Raw genomic sequence first — 21,864 nt, 5'->3', positions numbered from 1 at the left:
AAATAATAAAGTATGGCTTTACATGCAAACAGTGGCAGTTGATATTAAAAAAAAAAAGGTGGCAGAAAATGGACGGTGCATGTATGCTCAGAATACCATTATTTTGAGGCCACATATTATGTGCAGTGTGTTAGGTGAACAGTAACCATCCACAGAGAGAGAGAGAGAGAGAGATTAGTGGGTTGAAAGTTGGTTAACTTAAAAAGACTTGGGGAATAATAGGGTGGTGCAACGACAATAACTATAATGCACTAAAACAGTGGTGCCCTGGAGCTTTTAGGAGAAAACTATGGTGTACAAATTTAGAGTTGTTGATCAGTGCCCTAATTTAATTAAACTATTATTGGAGAGAGTTTTCGTGGGATGACAAAGCTTGCTAATGACGTTTAAAAAAAAAATTAATACGTATTATTATTATATTAGTTAATGTCCACTCTTATTAGCTTAATTAGTTGTTTTTTTGAGAGCATATTAGCGTAGTGATAGTTTAACAAACTTAAATGGGTTCACCAGATTGTCTTAGTTTTGATCTTAGATCGCTCCGTTATTATAATGGCCATTTGTGACTTGTTTGTATTGGTCTTTTGTGGCTAATGACTTATTTAGCTGAATTATGAATGCAATCCCGGAATTTCTCAACAACAAAAAAGAAGTTTCAACAAGGAGCCTATAGATAAGAGAAAGGGCTTGCTTGCTAGTCTAGATGTTCATTATCAACTTTCTATGTACATTGTATTTGACTGGCTAAATAGATTTATGGGAGCTATACTATGGCATATATTCTCCTATGTAATATTTTATATTGGTGGTGACTAATATTCTCTTATTAGACTCTATTTTACCAGACAAATATTTATGTTGATAAACTGTATATCTAAACGTTCAGAAATCAACGTGATGATGATATAAATTTGTAGTCTTATAACTTAATTTTATCAAGAGAACGTTTCTCCTTGTATGAATTTCATGTATGCATGAAGTTATCTGTAAGATTATGTATCTAATCTACAAAATAAACAATGTTTTAAAGTAGAACAGTGTGGGGTTAAATATTAAGGCATGTAGCACTCTATGATTTTAAAACTACTAGTGAGACAAACCACTATTAGAATCTGGACATTGGTCTCAAATGCAACAAAAAGCACACTGTTTTGGTTCATATACCGCATGCGCAACACCAAGCTATTGGGGGTTACAGACGTTGCTTGCCATTGTTTTTCAACAGCATTCTGCTATGTGCATTCATATGAATTTACGCGTGGATCATAATGCATAAACAATGGAGGAGAGTAATTAACTAGTACCGGGTACCAATGTACAGTACTTGGTATACTACGGATATTTTATCGATGTTTCCACGTAACTATCAAGTACGAACAAAATATCGAATAAAAATCCACCATGTACCAAGTACTGTATAGCAGCACCCGGTTTCAAACAATCTTTTCCCATACAAATGAATTGTGACTTCTTGCTTCCAGTCTACTAGAATAGATCCAACTTTCTACGGGCCAACCATGCTACATGAGAGATGCTAATTATAGTATAAAACACCAACTTAGCAAATTGACTTCAAAATACAACGAAGCTAGCCTTAGTATGATTCAGACAAAGGTTCAAAGTACTGTGCAATAAAGCACACAAAAGAATTTAAGATACAAACTCATCAAAATTTACAAAATTTTCTGTAGAAATATAGGATTACAAAATTGTGCTGTAATCGTCCACTTTAAATTACAAAATTTCTAAAGACAACGGAAATTCAATTGGATGTGAATTCCGTGCTTCTCATATGGCCTCGTACTTCGGTCAACGATTCAAAATAACTCAAGATCATAACCCTAGCCGAGGCTACTAAATTTGCAAGTTCTAAGTTCCTTAGATTTGACTTGGTGTTGGCATCATTTATATTGCATTCAGTTTTGCCTTCTGCCCCAAAGCCACCAAATCTATGTCACACCCCAGCATTATCTTTGTTGATCAACCAGGCATCTAAACCTTCCTCACACTTTCGCCTGATCTAGATTGCCGGTCGAGGGCAACAAACAGGTTATTCTACGGTGGCAGTCCTCTTTTCTAGCAGTGATTCCATAAATTCTGAACACAGTTTGGTAAGGGGCGGAAGATTATGCGATGACCCACTAAATAGGGTCTCCCAAGGCCTCTGTGATGGGGCAGATGGGGCCAAGAAGGCCTGATCTCTCTTTAAATCAAACCGTGGTAGCTCCCCATAGATAGATGCATATCCAAATTGCCCTGTTAAATGAAAAATTAAATTAGTATCAAAATAAAATACTGTAATATAGGTACACACAGGTACAAACTCAAATATCATTCATCATTATGAGGTTCTCGAACACAACAGCTGCATTAGTTATAACTTCTTCAGCTGGCTTAATTTCCCAAGCAACTCAAATTATGGTGCTAATTCTTCAGTTGGAAAGCATATATAGTATGTATGTAGCTCAACTGACATAAGACAGACCACTGAACCAGTTCCTCTCACAAAAGCTTACGTATCAGCATATAATCAACTTCTTCTAACCTAAACGCTAATTTATGATACATATATTAACGTATGTATGTATGCAAACTCTATCTGTACATGCGGACAAAAAGTTAACTCATGAATATACGTTAACTTTTCATTCCAAACTGAGCTTGAAACTCATGGCGACTATAGGCATCTCACTTCCTACTAGAAAATCTCCTTGAATATTTAGACCCAAGTCAAAACCTAAGTCAAAACAACATACACATTCATATTCTTCTGAACACAAGTAGTATACGCGGTTTTTTTTTTATAATGATAATGCACCACAACAAAAGATCTAATTCTAGTCTCATTTTTAATCTGAGAAATTATATATACTATGCTATGTTAAATGGCACAGGACAAAATACAGTGATACGAAAAATTTACAAAAAGTTGGACACAGAATCATCAATAAAAAAACATATACTATATTCTATGCATGTTTTAAAAAAAAAAAAAAAACAATTATACATCGATTCCTTGTTCAAGCGTCATGTTCATCTTTAATCAATCACTCACAAAACTAATGCACAGTGAAGCTCTACCTGTTTCATCAAGGGCAACATGACTCTCCCGCTTGGTTAGACTAAGTTCATTTGTTTCATTGCCATATGGGTCAAAGATGACGTACTCATGGTCACCATTCATGTACACAAGTAAAGTTTGTGGTGGTTTCCCATCTAAAATATTATATTGGAAGGAATGCTGGTTCCCGTTCAGAAAAGCAAGACCCCCACCCTTAGCCTGAGATATAAGCACAGAGGATTAGAATACAATTCATTCTTTTCTAATACCATGAAGTGCGTGCAATTACAACACAGAAAAGCATCACGAATTCACGCCTGTGGAGTTCGGATTAAAGAAAATAATTGTGTAGATTTGTGTGACTTGAAAGAGTTGGACCTTTCCAACAAAGTGACAGGAGAAAATGCAACCACACTTTTTATCAGAGAGGAACCAACCTCCCGCCTAAAATAAATTAATAAACCAATAAATAAGGCACACAAATGTGCACAGACCAGAAATCAAGCAGTTGAGTTATTTTCTCTTGAATTCTAGGTTTTTCCTTGTTTTGGTTTTCCTCTCGTCAGTTTTTTCTTTCTGTTGGGTGGGATTTATGGATTCATGCATCTGAAAACACATTTCAACATGCATGTCCTTGTCCATATCAGCCCTCAGATTCTGCATGGCACTGCTGTGCCCACCGAATTATAGATTTATATCTTTGTTCATAGAAAAACAAATAAATCAGTTAAGTCTTAATGTTAATGAAGGTTAAAGGCAAAATAACACCGCATCATTTCTTATATTTTTTGTTAAATGGATTCTAAGTGTAAAAAGAAAATGGGGAAGCATATACCAGAATGGCTCTCAACAAAAGGAAGAGATTTTAGGCACAGCATACCTTCCTTACAGACCACATGGTCAACGGAACAGGATCTGTTGCATTGAATAATAAGATTACCCCATCTTTCCCTACGAGAGAAGGTTCATTAGAGCCCATACCAGCAGATGATTTGGGAAGAAGGGCAAGAACTGCAAACGATGATGAATCTGGCGCACAGGTAAGATCTGAAAAATGCACAAATAGCAGAATTTCAAATCAAAGTGGGATGCCAGTGACATGACTGTCATGATCAGTAAATAAAGGAACATTCAACTCAATGCCAGTGGAATAAAGAATGGGACACAATGTTGTCAGCGTCATTCTGAGCTCTTTGGGAGTTATAAACATAGGCCTAGCTGGTTGAACCATTACAAAGTTCATGTGATTAAGAAAACCTCAAGGAAAAGAAATAAAAACACACGAGAGATGCAAACCTTCTATGTGAAGCTTGTACGACCAAAATTCAGATAGTTTTGACATGCTCCACACCGATAGCTGTGGTTTTGAACCTTGGGAGACAGACACAAGATACTCTGATTTCCCAGCAAAAGACAGGGTCACAATTGGCTGGAAAAATGAAGACAGCTACATGAGAGAGAGAGAGAGAGAGAGAGAGAGAGAGAAAGAGAGAAGCAATTCATGAATACTGAATGCGGTCCGTTGAATGGTTTTTCTATATCTTCTACCAACATTGTAGCTTGAACCAGCATAAAGCATAAACATGATGTGGTAAACATGACAACAAATAGCATATTCTAAGGATACTCTCCATTTAAGGCCTTTTAAGACCACCCTTGCAAAAATTTACTAAATAAATAAAGACAACCATGCTCAATTTGGAGCAGTATGGAGGTCTGAAATTCTTCATAAATGAAAGATCAAGTCCCAAATGAAAAGATTGGAAATAGACAGGCCATGACTGGTGCTTTTTCATGCACTAAGAAAATGATTCACACAAAATAATATATGTTTCTGAAAAAGCATAATCCAAAGGCAATTGGGATCTGAAAAATTCACCATCTGCGCCTCTCCAATCACAGCCACAAGTGCATTGTTGTCAGGGTCCCATAGTGTAATCACAGTTTCAGCTGCAACAGCCAGAACAGAACCATCAGCAGAAAATGCAGCAGCTGTCATTGGCTTCTTCCTGCAAGGGAAATCATTGTTCATAATACTGAGAGTTTTCAAATAAGTTCATGTGTGATGAAGACAACCAAGAACCAAGAGTTTTGAAAACAAGGTTATTTTATATGTGCTGAAAACATCTGATCAGTGCATTATTCTATTTTCTTTTACCACTGTATTATATCCCCAGCCATTTTTTTGCATGAAGTATATCCACACATGAGGTGTCAACCTTTTTTTCTAATAAGAAACAAAATTTCGTTGAAGGAAAATGAAACAGTTTAAAACAGATGACAAGGTGTACACTGGTCTATAAGACCTGAATCCTGGCAAGTAATCTCCAAGAAATAAAAAGACACAAAGAACAGGACTCTAAGACACCTACAGCATCAAAAGCTTTATTGAACAAAGGCCCAAGACCAAGAAATCCACACCGCAGAATTCACATAGCTTCTATGACTAACCAATATTCAGTTACAACATCAACATTGAGATCTGAGCAACAGCCAAAATAAATTTTGTTCATTAAACACAAAATAGAATTTTAATAATTCATTCATAACTTTTGACTATTCATGAATTAATCATGTCTTAATAGTTGGTAAATTAAAAAAAAAAAGAGAGTAAATGTAGGATATTCAGACTGCCTCGACAAGAAAGTTTTGTCTTCCAAGATAGAGGGGGGGCATACTTGTATGAACCTACAGCATGACACATCCAACCAGAATGTTGCAGTGCCTCACGTTTCTGCTGAATCTCATCACTGCAAACCCAAATCTGAAACCGTGACATACATTTGTAAATTTCAAAAAGAAACAGAATCCTCAACAATAAATATACAAATCAATCAAAATTACCTTGAAATCCCCACCATATGATGAACTGACAACCATACGACGGGTGGGATGGAAAGCCAGAGAAGAAATTCCTGCATCCCTATACAATAAATGAATATTCAGCTTCACAACTTTGTAGCATATAAGAGATTGTAAATTAAGAAGATACAAATTTTCCTCATGCTTAATAAGTTCAGTAGCAATTGACAGTCTATCAGAAGCAGGGCACTCAATGAATATCACAACTGAAGAAAAATATCAAATTCTGCCAACTACACTTTTCTAGGTAGAATCAGTCAGGTCCAAACCTGTGAGGTTCGTAAACAATGGTGGACATGGTGAAATTTTTGTTCTGTGACCCTGATGCCCAAAACTTAAGACAAACAAGACCACCTAATCCCTCCTCAGGCAGCTTAACTTCAACAGTGCTCATCATAGAGCCATCTCCAGATAGACACACCAAAGTCACTATTACCTGTGACCACAATACCCCAAGATATGGTCAAATTAGTGATAAGATGTTTTAGTAGAATGTAAATAAATGAGATGGTGCTCTCAAGCTATAAAGTAAAATGAGCAACTTACTCTGATTTCATCACCTGGTTGATGGTTTCTCTCCCAGACTTGAACCTGCGAAATGCCCAATCCAAAATAACTTAACTAACATATAATCACTTATAAACAACAGAGCAATCTCTCTCTCTCTCTCTCTCTCTCTCTCTCTCTCTCTCTCTCTCTCTCTCTCTCTCTCTCTCTCTCTGTATATATATTACATATACACACATACATATACTTTATGTATGGAAATAAATTTGATGCATATGAACAGGAGAAGGAGCAAGTACATGATGCATCCAACTGGAAGATCCTCTAGTGGCCCAAAACTAACAACAACAAAGCAATATCAACCTTTTTAATTTACAAGACTAAAACAACACAGACCCCCCCAAAAGTATATTTATTCAATTGAGAAAATATATTATGTCAAGAGGAATATTTCAATTTAAAACCAATTTACTCTTCCCAACATGTACATACAACCACAACCACAAACATATTTATCAACACAATAATTTCACAAAGCTAGCAGCTTTGGCTAGTACTTGCACCTAGGAATTTATGTTGTGGGTATTTATTTACCAATGAACAAACTCCCTTACAAGGACAATTAAAAAACCCAGAAAGCAATAAAAAGTTCTCTGTAGCAAATTCAACAATTATCCATTGAAACATCAAATAAACAACAAAACATCTTCACCTCAGAAACTTCACGGTCATCAAATAAGCTGTAGAATTGGATGCGATAATTCTCTGTACGCAAGGCAACCAACCCAGCAGTGTGATCAAAGGCAAACCTGTTGCATATTCCTTCATATATCTCTGGAACTGAATAAGGAAGCTGAAAAGTAAACAGTTCTAATTAGAAGCTTTGACATTAGTTTATTCCTCACATAAATATGCTGGAACTAACTTCACAGGCAGATTCACAAAAGGTGAACGAATCCATCAAAACATTCAGCAGCTATCCTGACACATTCATAAAAAAGGTAGCTTAAGCACCAGCTCACTCTCTCACACATGCACACATAAGCATTCAACCTGAATGCAGGGTTAGACATTTAAGGCTCATCTTAAGGCAAGGCAGTTATAGAATGTCTCATCCCACTATTATTAAAAATTTCATCATGCACATACATCCTGGTATATCCCTGAAAACATACAGCAGCAATGCTGGTAAATTCATACGAAATGTAGTTTAAGCATCAGCTCATTTAATCTCACATATGCACGCATTAACATTCAAGCTGGATGAGCAATTTTAGCCTCATCTCAAGGCAAAGCCGTTCTAGAATGTCTCCATCCTATATTAAGTAGAAATTTCATCCTCCATATTCATCCCAGTCAAGGTATGGTGCAGACTTTTTGATGTCCTTGTTATCACACTTGCCTCACAAACAAAGGACCAGTTGACTCTAGCCTGCTCATCAACATGCACCATACCTGTAGCCAGGTCCTAATGATGTGCACTGTCAATAGTGTACCCTACTAATCTGTGTTTCTTACGAAAACATAATGTTTTTACTAATAACTGCTACCTCAATCTGCTAAACGTTTACAATAAGTCAATAACACACAAAAGTATGGCCTTGAGAGACACAAACCAGAATTTCCAATTGAAACAAACCTTGATCCCTGAAATAGACTTCACGATTTCCATTAAGGGCATTTTTAGTATATGAATTTGATTATCTGCACAAGATATCTAAAAACCATATATCAGTGAAACCAGTAGAATTCATTAGTTCCTCACCACAGAGAATGCACGAATATGTTAATTGAAAATCTTCTTACAGAAGAAAGTGAAGGATCTGAAGAATCAGTCAAATATAGAAGCGGAGATCCAATTCTGGGCAAGAATTTCTTTTTCCCTGTGTCTAGCTGCCAGACCACAAGAACTCCTTCCACTCCGCCTGGATACCACAGAAGTGTCAAATATAGGACACTTATAGGACACTTACAAATTAAGAAATTCAGACAAAGAAATGTGGGGCGGGGAGGGAGAGATATGATGAGGAAAGGGAAAGACATATTCCAGGTCCATTTTCACCTGCAATTGCTCAAAATCCACATACCTGAATATAAATAGGCTCCGTCAGAAGAGAAAGAAAGGACATTTATTCCAGCAGGATGCCAATGCCATGTGGTGCAAGAATCAGCATCATCATCTCCCCTAACTCCAGGTCTTTCTTCCTCATTATTCTTTGATGTTCCATTTTCTAGTTTGCCACCATCAGAAAACGTACGATTACCAAACCCTCTCCAGGTTAGAATTCTCCCACTTACATCACCTGCGGCAACAATTGTCTTGGTCGGATGAAATGCAAGAACCGTCAAGTTTCTTGTATGATGCAATGTAATCTTCTTTGAGACTAAGAGTTTAGAATCTATAGCAGGGACTCTCCATATATGAATCTTCCGCTTGTTCCGGATGCCAAAGAATTTTCCCGAGGGACTGACAGTTATAACCTCTGGTTCTCGAGTCTACCAAATTGAGTAATAATATCAATATCAAATAGGGTATAAATACATCAGCAGACAATATATAACAATACATGATAACAGATAGGTATCAACCAATACGAAAAAGGACTAAACAAATAAAGTCGTAGAGCTTTGTAATGAATAATATCATAGCACTTCCTTTTTGTTTCCTTCATATACGCAATAGAAAAAACCTAGAAGCAAATAATTTGTATTTGATTCTTGCACCTCTGCGAAAACACCGCCACCCAAACGAGATTCAGTCAAATCACACTTCCGAATTTGCCCACGCAAAGCCTTCGGTGCATTTGCTTGCACTTGGGTATTCTCAACAGACAAGTAAGCGAAAACATGAACCGGCAACGCACTTTCTTGCATTCCTTTCTCTGGTTGGCCCAAAAAGGACGGAATAACCTGAAAATCAAAACCAAACAACGCTACCCATGAACATTCACTCGGTTCCCAAACAGAAAATAAAAGAATAACAATAAAAAAAAAAAAAAAAGCAACCAAGCTAAATAAATACCATAGAGAAAATGGGCATTTTAATATCAATGGTCTTCATCAACTCAGCGACTGCAAAGTCCCAATAGCGAAGGGTGCCGTCGAGGGAGGCAGTCCAGCAAAAGCTCAGAGCTTTGTTTCCGGGAACTACTATGACGGAGGTGACCAAGGCATTGTGAGCCTCCAAGGAAGCTATCTAAATTAAACACATAAAACCAAATATTATCAGAACAGGGCGGGTATGGGAGCGTAAATTGAGGAGGAAGAGGAGGGTAGAACTGGAAACCTGTAAACCGGTGGAGGTGCTAAAGATGGAGACGACGGTGCCTGTGCAGACGAGGAGGCGCTTGGCGTCGGTGGAGAAGGCCGGAGGTGCTGACACGTAGCTCTTGCCGCCCCCAATCATATCTCTCTCTCTCTCTCTCTCTCTCTCTGCAACTGTTTGAGTTAGAGATTCAGAGAGTTGAGCAGCCTCCTTTTGGTGTTTTGGAGGGTTTTTGTTTTAGGGGTTTAAGGCTTTGGCTACTGAGAATTCTTGTACATTTTTTAACGAAGAAGCCGTCGAGGGTCCCTTCAGGCTTTTTTTCTTTTTTTTAAATATTTTTTTTACTGTAGGGCCCACGCTAAGGCCCAATTAAACAAGGAAACCACATAAGAATGGGTTCGGCCCGATCACAATTCTTTGAGAAATTTTCACCAAGCAGTTTTTACTCTTTCCATCAAAGAAAGAAAAATCAATGGAAGCTCGTCCAGTCCTTAGATTTATTGGCTTTGTGATATAATTAAAGGTCAGTAGGTTTTAGGTTCGAGGACTGGCACCGATCGGATAAACGCATTACCAGAAAAATCAATGTCGGGAAACACAAATGGGGAAATCAAGAGAGCTAGGAAAATGGTCCATTTGGGGCAATTGCCCCTACTAGCTATTGGTGATTTATAGTTGGGAAAAAAATAAAACAGCACAATGTAACTGTTTGAAAAAAGGAAAAAAGGATAATTTGAGTACAGAGTAGTTGATAGGTCCAAGTTAAAGGGAAATATTTTGGATGGATATGAAATTATGATCCAAAAATTTTCAACTTTGGCACACCCAAATCATATATGACATCCGAAAGTTCCAAAATACAAAAGTTTCAAAAGAAAACCGAATTACATGGGAATGAAGCAATGGAAGGAAAGAGTTGGCCAGTCTCTTACATAAGCAGTTGTAACAACACATGCAAATATAGATTAAGGAATAAAAACTATATATTCTCTTAAAAATAAAAAATAAAAAAAAACTATATATTTGAACTGCATATACTGATCATCACATCACATCTCTCACCCCTAGATAAAATGATATTAAGAGGTAATGCTCTTTCATAAACACAATTGAAGAAGAAAATGGCATTTCATTGATTAGTTATCATATTTAGAGTCACATACTCATATACAACCAAGTGATCCTTTAACTAGCCCAACAGAATTATTGCTCATCAATACCTAATCCTCTTAATTTTAACTGTAAATACAATTGAAAATAAATTTAAAACTATATCCACAGTGCTCTTCTGTTATTATGTTTCCTTCCGATATCCTTCTCTTCTAGTGAGCCGGCAGACTTGCTTCCTTCTGCTGTTGGCAGCTTCCCCTCAGAAATGCTACTGCATGTATGGTTTGCCTAGATGAAGGGAAATTGATTTTGTGCAAATATATCCTTCGACTCGTAGCATGTTCCACCTAATCTGGATGATTATGAAGGATATGTATCATTCAACTTTTTAATGGCAGGGAGTTGCCAAAGCCCAAAGGTGATTGCTTATGTCTGTAGCCTAGAAAAAAGAAACAGAACAAGAACAAGAGATCTAATGAGACTCGTGGATAAAAAAAAAGACTTAAGTCCAGGTGGAGAGAGCATCAATACTCATACCTGCATGGTAAGAAATTAAGACTAGGGCATTTCTCTTTTGAAAGCTTCCACCATGTTTTTGCAGGATTTGATTGTTCATGGATTTTGGGATAGATTTTGACAACCAAATTCTTACTTGCAAGCTAAATAATTAAAAACATTGAGTAAAACAAGGATCATAAAACCTTTAAAGTACAATGTTATAAATTCAACAGAGTTGGTAGATAAATGAAAATTGAATGATAAGCAAATACATACCTAGGCTCTGGTAAATCATTGATTCGATGTTCTGGAAAATGGAAAGGCAAGCGCTTCAATATGAGCATCATTGTCCTCTTCATCTTGGCCTTCAGCCGCCTCACAAAATTCACCATTTTCTCTCTGTATTTCATATTGAACCCTAAAACCTAATCGGTAATCAGACGAATAGAAAGGACTGGTTTGGTTACGTGATACACTGTCTCAGAGTCTTTATCAGGTGATCTTTATGGATGAGAAGGGAGAGATTTTTCAGAGCACTGTACATTCAAGGAAATCTTCATTCTCAGAAGGCAGGCCCAATTCCTGATGGCTGGAAGTTGAAGAGTGAAGTCCAAAAGGATGGATCTAAAACCTCGTGCAACTGGTCAGCACTTTTTCACCTATGAAGCAGATATTAGGAGCAGTGACCTGATAAATAAACACATTAAAAAGTTAGAATATTCTGAATTTTAAATTAGTGATATAAACCTAGCTACAAAAATCAGAGGTGTAAACACTGAAACAGAAAATGTTCTCTAGCAACCAGAGCATTAAAAGTACTTCAAGGATTTAAAAGCTGACATTAATTATATGACATCTAGAGCTCAAGTTTGATAATGAGCTCGAACCCTCAGAGTTATTGAGTTAGAAAATTAAGATTTATTTCATCACAACCTGGGCTTTAATTGAACTAAACCTTTATATTTGCAAAAACCTGTATTCAAAATATTCGAAATAAATACAAAAGACTAATTTTCTTTTTAAAATTAAATAATATATATATAAGCCTACTGATAAAAGGTGACATTTTGGAAGCAGAAAATCAAGAAAGAAATTAAAAATAATTGGGTCTATTCAAGATCGACCCAAGCAAGACGTACCCCAAGAAAGATACTTTTTAGCATATTAAAAGCATCAGTACGCTACAAAAAATAGACCCAATTGGGACTGTTTTTGGGAATCAGATATATAGGCAGTCCAATTAACCACAGTTGGCATCAGCATTAGATTTTTCTTCTCCGAATCCTAAGAAAGCTTCTGTGCTCAGAGACTAAGGTTTCATAAAACAGAAACAGAACTTCAACCATACATATGAGAGTAAATTATGATAAGTTGGAACCATGCTAAAAAAATAGGGTAACTAACAATGATCATGAAGCCTAAAGAGGGTATGTTTACTGAGGTATACCTCTCTGGTAAATCAAGGATTCGATGTTTTCCAACCCTAGCTAGGTCAGGCTCAGTAACGGCTCCATCATCCTCCTCATCTTGGCCTTCGCACAGCTCACAAACTTTTACCATTTGCTCTCCCTATTTCTGTCTCAGTGGAACCCTAAAATTTAATCAGTAATGAGAGGACCAAAGAGGAGGGGAGAAGTTTGTGCACATTTCTGAGTCTCAATATGGTCAGTTTTATAGATGAAAAGGAGGGTTGTAAAACAATTGGCTCATTTGAAATCAGGGACTGGTATTAGGGTTCTCAAATCAGATATGGGATGTTATCAGCAGATTTGGTAAGTAATGTTGTTACCTTAAAAAGAATAAAGAGAGGTTGCCAAGTGCAGGGTATGCTTCATTTCAAATTGGCAAGTAAATCTGTAAAAAATGGAAATCGAATTTCAGGCAGCGGTAAGTAAATTCTGCAAAAAACGATGTTATAAACATACTCTTGGTCTTGTAATCTTGTTTTTGGACATTAGAGCATCTCCAATGGGCTCTCTAAATGACATCAATCCATGCAAGGAAGATATTATGGATGACTGGTTACAGGAAGGATTGAAGTTTTTTCTTTTTTCAGTTTCCAATACCTGATAAAAAATATTGACCTCAATTCATGAAACAGCCATAAAATCACATGACAGATTTCAAAGCAAGTTCTGCAGAGGCATTCGAAGGGGAAGACATGAACCCACAAATCATTCTAATGGCCATACATTAACACCAGTTACCGAGCACCAACCATATATTAACACCTGCAAGGCATTCCAATAAGCATATATTATATATACCAACAAAAGAAACCATTCGGTTGGCAAATTCCACTTTATAAACTGGAAGGAACATCCATGCACTTACATAAATGTATAAGCACATTGCATCATCCTTGTTCGTACTTGGTTTTGGACAACTTACATTACCAATTGCTTGCAAAACAAACCCAATGCATAAACTCGACTTTTGCCATGCAGCCTCCTCCAACTAAAATGAAAAACAATCATCCAATAAAAATGAAGGTTAAAATTCTCAAATAGTTCAGTGTACAGATGATGAGTAATTTAGTAATGATCAATTCCATGATGCAATATTTTCTTGTACCAAACAGAGCTCTACAACTTAGAGTTCCATAAAAAGTACGTAGGATTTTCTCAGAGGGAAAAAAACAGTTCTCCTGTTGATACTCTTCATCCAAGTGCTCTGACTTGCAAGAGGTCCAAAACGTATACAGTTCCAAAAGGAATTCTGTGCTAAACCTATTATCATAACTATCACCATCAAGAAACATAACGAGAATACTGCTCAACAAATTGCACAATTGACAAAAACCATAATAATCACATTGGGAAGAGACTACTTCTCCAACTTAATTTGTATAAAATACCAGCACGAGATCAATAAATCAATCAATTATCCAAAGCTTAATGTATCTCTACACGAGACTTCCACATAGTACTCGACAAAAGATGGCTAGTGACACAAATACACATGCTGTGTGAAGCAGATTCAGATATATAAGTGATATTGATCAATACCTTAAGGGACAAAATTAAATACCCCTTCGTGCATGCATTTATGAAAAGAAAACAACAATTCGAGCTTATATGAACATAATTGATCGTTTTCCATGCGGGAGGTATATTGAAATGCTGCAACAAAAAAGGTATTTTAATTACAACAGCCATTGAACATCGTTAGATTCATTTTCTGTTGATACTAAAACAAGACTATTGCCAAAAACACACAAGACTGTTGCCAAGCCTGTCTCGTAAAGAATAAAAGCTGCAAAGAAACACCAAACCCTAGTGACTCATCATTCAATAAAAAACAGACTTCGGTACAAAGCCTAAGGTACCTATTCTTAGAGGCACACAGTACGTACCATGCCTAAATTGGCACTAAGCTTAAATTTTGTCTCCTTTTTTTTATAAAGAATTTCATGCTTTGAAAGCAAATAGGGATTGGAAGTGAACCGAAAGCTGGAGAGAGTCCACTGGTTCAGATTAAGACAATAATTCGTAGCTGCCACAACTCCAAATACTTTGGATGAATACACACCAAAAAGAAGTAAAGTTGATGTAATATACTTACAAGGAGGGAGGCTTTCTATGTATGTGTTAAGTCCGCCGGATAAGTGTTGAAACAGATCTTCATTCGTCAAATTTGTCCCAAGTTTGGACTGTTCTGAAAGGAAGGATAACTGGCAAATGGTACACAGAGAGATCTTATGAGAGGGAAAATGCACTGTGATTGTTGCAGGAAAAAAAAGAACAAAGAAAAAGAGAAAGAGGAAGAATCAACAATCTGCATGAAGAAGAAAGGCCTTCATTGATTTATCATCAAATTTACAATCACATAATTATATAAACCAAGAGAGCCTTGAAGATCAATAGATTTATATCTCGTCAATAACAAATTCTTTTAAAGAAGTATCATTACAATTGGATCTCGTTTACAACTTTATCAACAATGCCCTCCAGTTGAGATGTTTGCTTCTCTTCAAGTGAGTTGGCAGGCAACGCCCTTAGCCTGAGTTAGGAAATGTGAACAAGTGCAAATGGATGGCAGGGAGACATGAACGCTACCATACTAAGCCCAGGACAATAGTCACAGATAAAAATGGGAATGCATGCCTTTAGGATTTGCATATATGAAGGGGACTTGATTTGCTGCGAGATAATATATCATTGGACTCCAACCATGTTCTACCTAAAATTAAGGGTATGGTTCTACATGACCCATTAGTAAGGCCATTAGGTTCTCTGCCAATAGGTCTATCGAGTCAGCCAATGCAGTTGCACTGGCTTCACAGCTTCTTCTCCTAGCTTGCTTATCATCAGCTCCTGCAATCAATATGACTGAAATCAAATTAAAATACAAAATACTCTATATACTGAAACATGAAATGTAGTCCGATGATCTAGAGCTGTATTTATATGATGGCCTTTTTATCTAGAGTAGTTGATAGGTCCAAGTTGGAATATCTCCATTCTCCTGTTGATTCTCTTAAACCAGGCACTGAGTTGCAAGAGTTGCAAGAGGTATAAAGTTCCAAAAGGAATTCTGTGCTACAACTACCATCATAAGTATCACCATCTAGATGTAGAAATACAATGAGAATGATTGGTCGAGTATTACCATCACATTGAGAAGCTTTACTTAATCCAATTTTACTTGTACAAAATATGAGCATTATCAAAAAAATTATACATGAATGAATTTTCCAAAGCTTAATGTGTCCCTACATGAGCCTTCCATACAATATTCAGTACAAGATGACTAGCGACACAATTGCACACATTTGTTAAGCAGATTCATATATATAACTCATGTTGATCAATAAATTTAAACAACACAAACCTCAAGGGAGAATATTAAATAACTCTTATTGTTTGCATTCATGAAAAAGGAAATACAACCTGTGCTAATACGAAATAATTGATGCATTTTCACGCGGACGGTATTTTAAATGCTACAACAAAAAAGGCATTTTAATAACAAGAAGCACGAAATGCTGCTAAATTCCGTTTTCTGTTGAGATTAAAACAAGAGGTGGGAATATTAATTTATTAACTATTAATTCTTAGACGTGTACAGAGAACGTACTATGGCTAAATTGACACTAAGCACACTTATAAAGCAAGTAGGAAGCATTGGAAATGAACTTAGACTTTGAGAGATCATCCATTTGGTTCAGAGATTAAGGTACACAAATAAAAAGAAGCCATATATACTTACAAGGAAGGAGGCTTTCTGCATATATTAAGTCCACAAGAGAAGGCTTTCTACAAGTCCACAAGAGAAAGTTTTTCAAACAGATCTTTGATCAAGTTCGTCCCAAATTGGTCTATTCTGCGAGAAAGGAAAAAGGTGAATGTTAAATAAGGAAATCTTATAAGCATGTTCCCTCTCTTCAATTGTTGCAAAAAAGAAGATGTACAATGTGCATGAAGAAAAATGGCCTTTCATATCTATTATCAGATTTACAATCACATAATTATATACAACCAAGTGAGCCTTTAAGAGCTGAACAGATTTAGAGCTCATCAATAAGTAAACCTCTCAAGTAACTATAAATACATGAATCATGTTTACAACTACATCAACAATGCCCTCATGCTAAGATTTTATATCTTCAAGTCAGCTGGCAGACTCCCTTCCTTCTTCCTTCTTCAGCCCGTATTATTAGGAAATGTGGGAACATTTGGATTTGGAGGCATCTTTCCTGTGTTTCAAGAACTGTCCCATTAATGCCTTGTTGCCTTTGAAAGTTTAGGGTTAGAAGGACCCTCAACAAGAGAGGAAGTAGAAAGGAGATATTTCTGAGAGCATTGTTGAAGGAAAGAATCATTCTCAAATATGGCAGATAAGCATTCGGAAGCCCCAATTCCTGATGGCTGGTTTCTGAAAAATCTTTGCTGAGATTGAAGGCTGTCTCCAAAAAATGGCTTTTGTTGATTCAAGACAACCACATTTCCCAACATATGGACCAAGCCACCCTTTTCGACTCTTTGCGAAAACAAATGAGATGTACTTCATATTAATATCTACAGCTAAATTTATATGAAACCTAGAACTTATAAAATTTATTTTTCATATGAACCATATATTCTAAAAGGGGATGTTAATTCTCACAGTTTGAGTCGGAAAATTAAGATCAAATTTATCTCAACCTGAACCCTAATGAGCTAAAACATTTTGTAAGTTCAGGGGATTTGGTGGATAAATGAAAATAAGATAAGGAAATATACCTCTTCCGTTAGATCATCGATTCGATAATTTTGAACTCTAGCTAGGTCAGGCTTTCCAATACCAGCACCATCATCGTCTTCATCTTCGCATTCAGAAGCCTCACAAATTTTCACCTCTCTCTCTCTCTCTCTCTCTCTCTCTCTCTCTCTGTGTCACGGTTTTTTCCTAATTTTATTTTTAAAAATCGTATAGCCGGGCGGCTATACTCGTATTTTAAAAAAATAGTATAGCCGTTCGGCTTAACTACTTTTGACACGTGGCGCCTCGGCGCCTAGGCGCTAGAAGGATTTATTAAATAATAGTATAGCCGGGCGGCTATACCCGCTTTTTAAACTGTTTTAGTATAGCCGCGCGGCTATACTTGGTTTATGTTTCTGAAAATAATATAGCATAGTACAGCCGCACGGCTATACGCGGTCGCAAATGTCTGCTCCACTTGCTATAAAAAGAAGAATATTAGAAACTTTGGCCAAATATAGACTAACATCAAATACATAATGTAGATTATTAAGGAGGGGAACTTGTAACAGAAGCTTTCTGAGTTCATAATATCATTGAGGAACTGCATTTGTCTACAACCACAACACACAAACAAGATAAATGCAACGGATCTCCAGAACTGTTAAGGAAAAACTAACAAGGCAAAACCTTTGAAGGTGAATTAGGGTTCAAGAGAGTTGAGTTTCATAAACAAACATAAAATTACTAATGAATTTCCAAGTTCCAATTGAAAAATCAAATCACACAACCTTACTCCTAGTCATAAATTTAGCTCTGCAGACCCATGGGTTTATGTATAGGCGCTAAATAAGAGTGTGGAGATGATCCTAAATCACTCTCTCTCATCCAACTAAGACTTAGGCTGACCATTTTGAAAATGCCACTCAGGCAGGGACTTCACTTTTGCAGCAAGCCGCACTTGAATTAGTTTTTCGCTTGCAATAGCCTCCCGTACCTTGCTTTGAACTGAATTGCAAAGGTCATGAAAATAGCTGCTCAGTTAGAACACCCACCTACATACATCAATTACCATATTAGAGCATGCATGATCTACCAATAAGGGCGATATATGAATATGAGTGTGGTATTAATATTCCGTTTCAGTTGGACAAAGCAGTCAGAAGTTTGGGGGCAGTATAAGAGATCAAGGAGAGGTAACTTGTATGGCAGAATAGCAGCAAAGGTTCTCTGAAATCTTCTGCGACTGGCTTTCGGGAATCCAGTTCATTTCAGAGAATGGAGTACAGGACTGAATATTACTTTCAGAATTCTTACAATATGCTAAAAACAATTTTTGACATATCCTTTTATATATATATTGTTTAGATTTAGAATAGTAAACGTAGACGTTCTAGAATGAAACATACATGAATTTACAATTAATAGTTCGAGTGTGGAAGTGCAGTTCAAGATGCCTCTTTTATTGTTCTAATACAGATTGAAAAGACCAAGGCAAAGAGGAAATCTGTTTTAGCCCTCAGGAACTTTCAAGTTACAAGCCAGAATCCTTCTGCATTGTTGCTTTCTTACTCCATATTTGGTAAAATAGAACTAACACCAAAATCTTCTCTCATCCAGTTTAAGACTTGTAGCTTAAAAGTTCCTGACGGCTAAAACAGATTTCCTCTTGTCTTAGTCTTTCAATCCTGTATCCTGAACTGCACTTCCACACTCAATCAATTGTACAATTAGGTGACTACTATAATATGGACATGCCACATCATGTGGTATGAGGATTGGTGTTATATTGGCTGATCTGACTGCTGCGGCCACCATGGGAACAAGTGATCAACCTTTCTTTCTTCATCTAGTGTTTTTAGTTTGAAGCTAGTATAGCCGCACGGCTATACAATAAAATAAAAAAAATTAAGAAAAAAGCACCATCTTTGTTGCATTAGTTTATACTCTAGAGATATTAATTTGCTAGTTTCAACATATCCAAAGTAGATATTAATCAGTCACTATGTAATAATTTAATATATATTATTTTTATTCAATAATATGTAAGAATTTTTTGTATAATACGTGAATTTTGTGTCTTATTGAAAATTTTATAAAAAATACATGTATTAAACATGAGAAATACTTACATAGATTTACAATATGAGTATTGTACGTTTACTTTTTAAAAAGAATAATGCTACTCTTACCGCATTTGTATACCACATCTTTATACAATCTTATGTGGCAGCTGAAGTGGACAGCCACATCAATTAAAATGATTTAATATTTTCTTTTCTTTTCTTTTATGATTTATTCAAATATTTGTTTTTCTAATTGTCTAAATTAAAATACACTTCATTGATTTAATTGATATGACATATAATATGGACATACCACATCATGTGGTATAGAAATGTGGGATAAAAATGTGGTAAGTGTAGCATTACTCTTTTAAAAAAGGGAGATTCACTATTATACCCAATATGAGGGTCCAAATTATAAAAATACCCTATATAAAATGGACTTTAAAAACACACCCAAAACTTATTTACAACATAACAAAAAAGCTTTTAACTTCTTATAAATTACAAAACTGTCATCAATTTCTTAAAACAAGCCCAACCCCAAAATCTCATAAAAATACCCAAAACACTCAATAGGGCATCAAAGTAACTTAATAATCAATATTAAATTCAATAAGGTCAACTATCATTTTTTGGGTTTGTTTATAGAAATTCGATTGTGTAGGGTTTATTTATAATATTAGTGCTAGAAATGGGTATATCACTAAATTTCTCTTTAAAAAAATGTGAATTTTACTGAGTCTTTAAGACATGTACAAAACATGGATGTATTATTGAAAAATACGTACATACGTGTATAATAGAGTATTAAAACGAGGACAATAAAGACTCGAGTAATGGCATGTGGATAATATTATAAACTACTCTTATTGATAAATGAAAATCAGAGAAAAAATTTAAAAGAAAAAAAGGATCCCACTATATATATTAATTTTTTTTTATTATAAATAGAATATCTAACGGTATAGCCGGACGGCTATACGCTATAAATACAATATAATGACTACAAGATAGAATGGATCTCCTTGAATTCATTCGAACACGACCATCTTCTAGCCCCTCTCTCTCGCTCAGATAACCGGCGACCTCTCTTTTTCAATCCTCATCTCTCTCTCTCTCTCTTGCTCATAGCACCACCATCACTGACCTTGGAGATTCCAAAATGGCTTTTTTTTTTTTTTTTTTCTAGGCGCAAGCGCCTGCCTAGACCGCCTAACGCTCGCCTAGTGACCGCCTAGCCCCAACCTAGCCCGCCTAGCGCCCGCCTAGCCCCAGCCTAGCCCGCCTAGCGCCTGCCTAGGCCATTTATTCAGTAATATTAACAATATGAGTGAGTGTGTTCAACGATTTAACTTGTAAAGAAGATTTCCGAACAACAACAGATAACCCAGAGAAGTTTCATGGAGTTATCACAATGGTGGCTCTTGGCCAGGTAAGTCTAATGGAGATGGTGTTATCACAATGTGCTATTTGCATTAGCTCTTTGTCTTTTTTGTTATTTTTGTTCATGTCTTGTTTTGATTTATCTCTATTACGTGCTATGTTTATTCATTTTAGCACCTCTTGTAGTCATTTTCACCATTAAAGTATAAAGATTTTTGCTTAAATATTGGTGGCTCAAGGCTGGTTTTGTTAGTTTCTGTTGATTTGGAAATCTTTCAGATAATGTCCCGTGTCTATTTGCTTGATATTACAATTTGCAATTCTATTTTTCTACTTGAAGCCTAGTGCTAGTTCTATTTGACTGAGACCTTTCACTTACATTTCATGAACATTAGTGCCCACTTTATATGAGTAGGCTAGTTATTGTTTTTATTTAGTCAACTAGGGTACAAGTACTACTTACCTGACATAGTATCTTTTATTTTAAACGTCTTTATTTGCTGATTGTAACCACTTTTCCAATCGAAATCTTCTGGTATATAACTGTTGTGGGATACATTTCAAAATGTAATTTGGGAAAGCGTGCCAAATGGTTGTGCTATTCATGATATTTTGATGCTTGTTCACAGAATTCTGACTTATGTGTTTGTTCTAAGACAATTGGTTAACGTTGTTGCATCTGTGTCTTGTAGCACTGCTGTGGTTGCTTACTGCAGCATGTATCAAGACGGGGTGGCCTCAGACTTCTAAGAGGGCAATTGAACAGGTGGAGCAGCGGCTCTCAAAAGACGGGTGGCCAGAATACTATGACGGCAAGGCAGGGAGATATATCGGGAAGCAAGTGAGGAAGTACCAGACCTGGAGCATCTCAGGATATCTGGTAGCTAAACTGATGATCGAGAACCCAGCCAATCTTTCACTAATCT

General features: G+C 36.3%; 1 protein-coding gene across 2 annotated transcripts; it reads right to left on the bottom strand.

Annotated features, from left to right (window-relative positions):
* Nucleotides 1,539–17,664, bottom strand: LOC18792849 (WD repeat-containing protein 75). Of its 2 annotated transcripts, XM_007221983.2 has the most exons (17): nt 17,642–17,664; nt 9,717–9,862; nt 9,453–9,626; nt 9,155–9,340; nt 8,518–8,926; nt 8,237–8,355; nt 8,070–8,147; nt 7,143–7,283; nt 6,470–6,514; nt 6,193–6,359; nt 5,906–5,984; nt 5,740–5,825; nt 4,941–5,070; nt 4,358–4,490; nt 3,942–4,108; nt 3,082–3,280; nt 1,539–2,256 (listed from the first exon to the last, which is right to left on the bottom strand). In XM_007221983.2, the coding sequence occupies exons 2-17, from the start codon at nt 9,834–9,836 to the stop codon at nt 2,051–2,053; spliced, it is 2,439 nt and encodes an 812-aa protein (XP_007222045.2). In that variant the 5' UTR covers nt 9,837–9,862; nt 17,642–17,664; the 3' UTR covers nt 1,539–2,050. The 2 variants fall into 2 exon arrangements, with proteins under 2 accessions (XP_007222045.2, XP_020423062.1); XM_020567473.1 differs by lacking the exon at nt 17,642–17,664 and having other exon boundaries at nt 9,453–9,622; nt 9,717–9,768.

Source organism: Prunus persica, chromosome G1 (assembly GCF_000346465.2).
Source record: "Prunus persica cultivar Lovell chromosome G1, Prunus_persica_NCBIv2, whole genome shotgun sequence".
Classification (NCBI taxonomy): domain Eukaryota; kingdom Viridiplantae; phylum Streptophyta; class Magnoliopsida; order Rosales; family Rosaceae; genus Prunus; species Prunus persica.
Note: the sequence above shows the minus strand (reverse complement) of the source record. Positions and strands in the feature narration are given on the sequence as shown.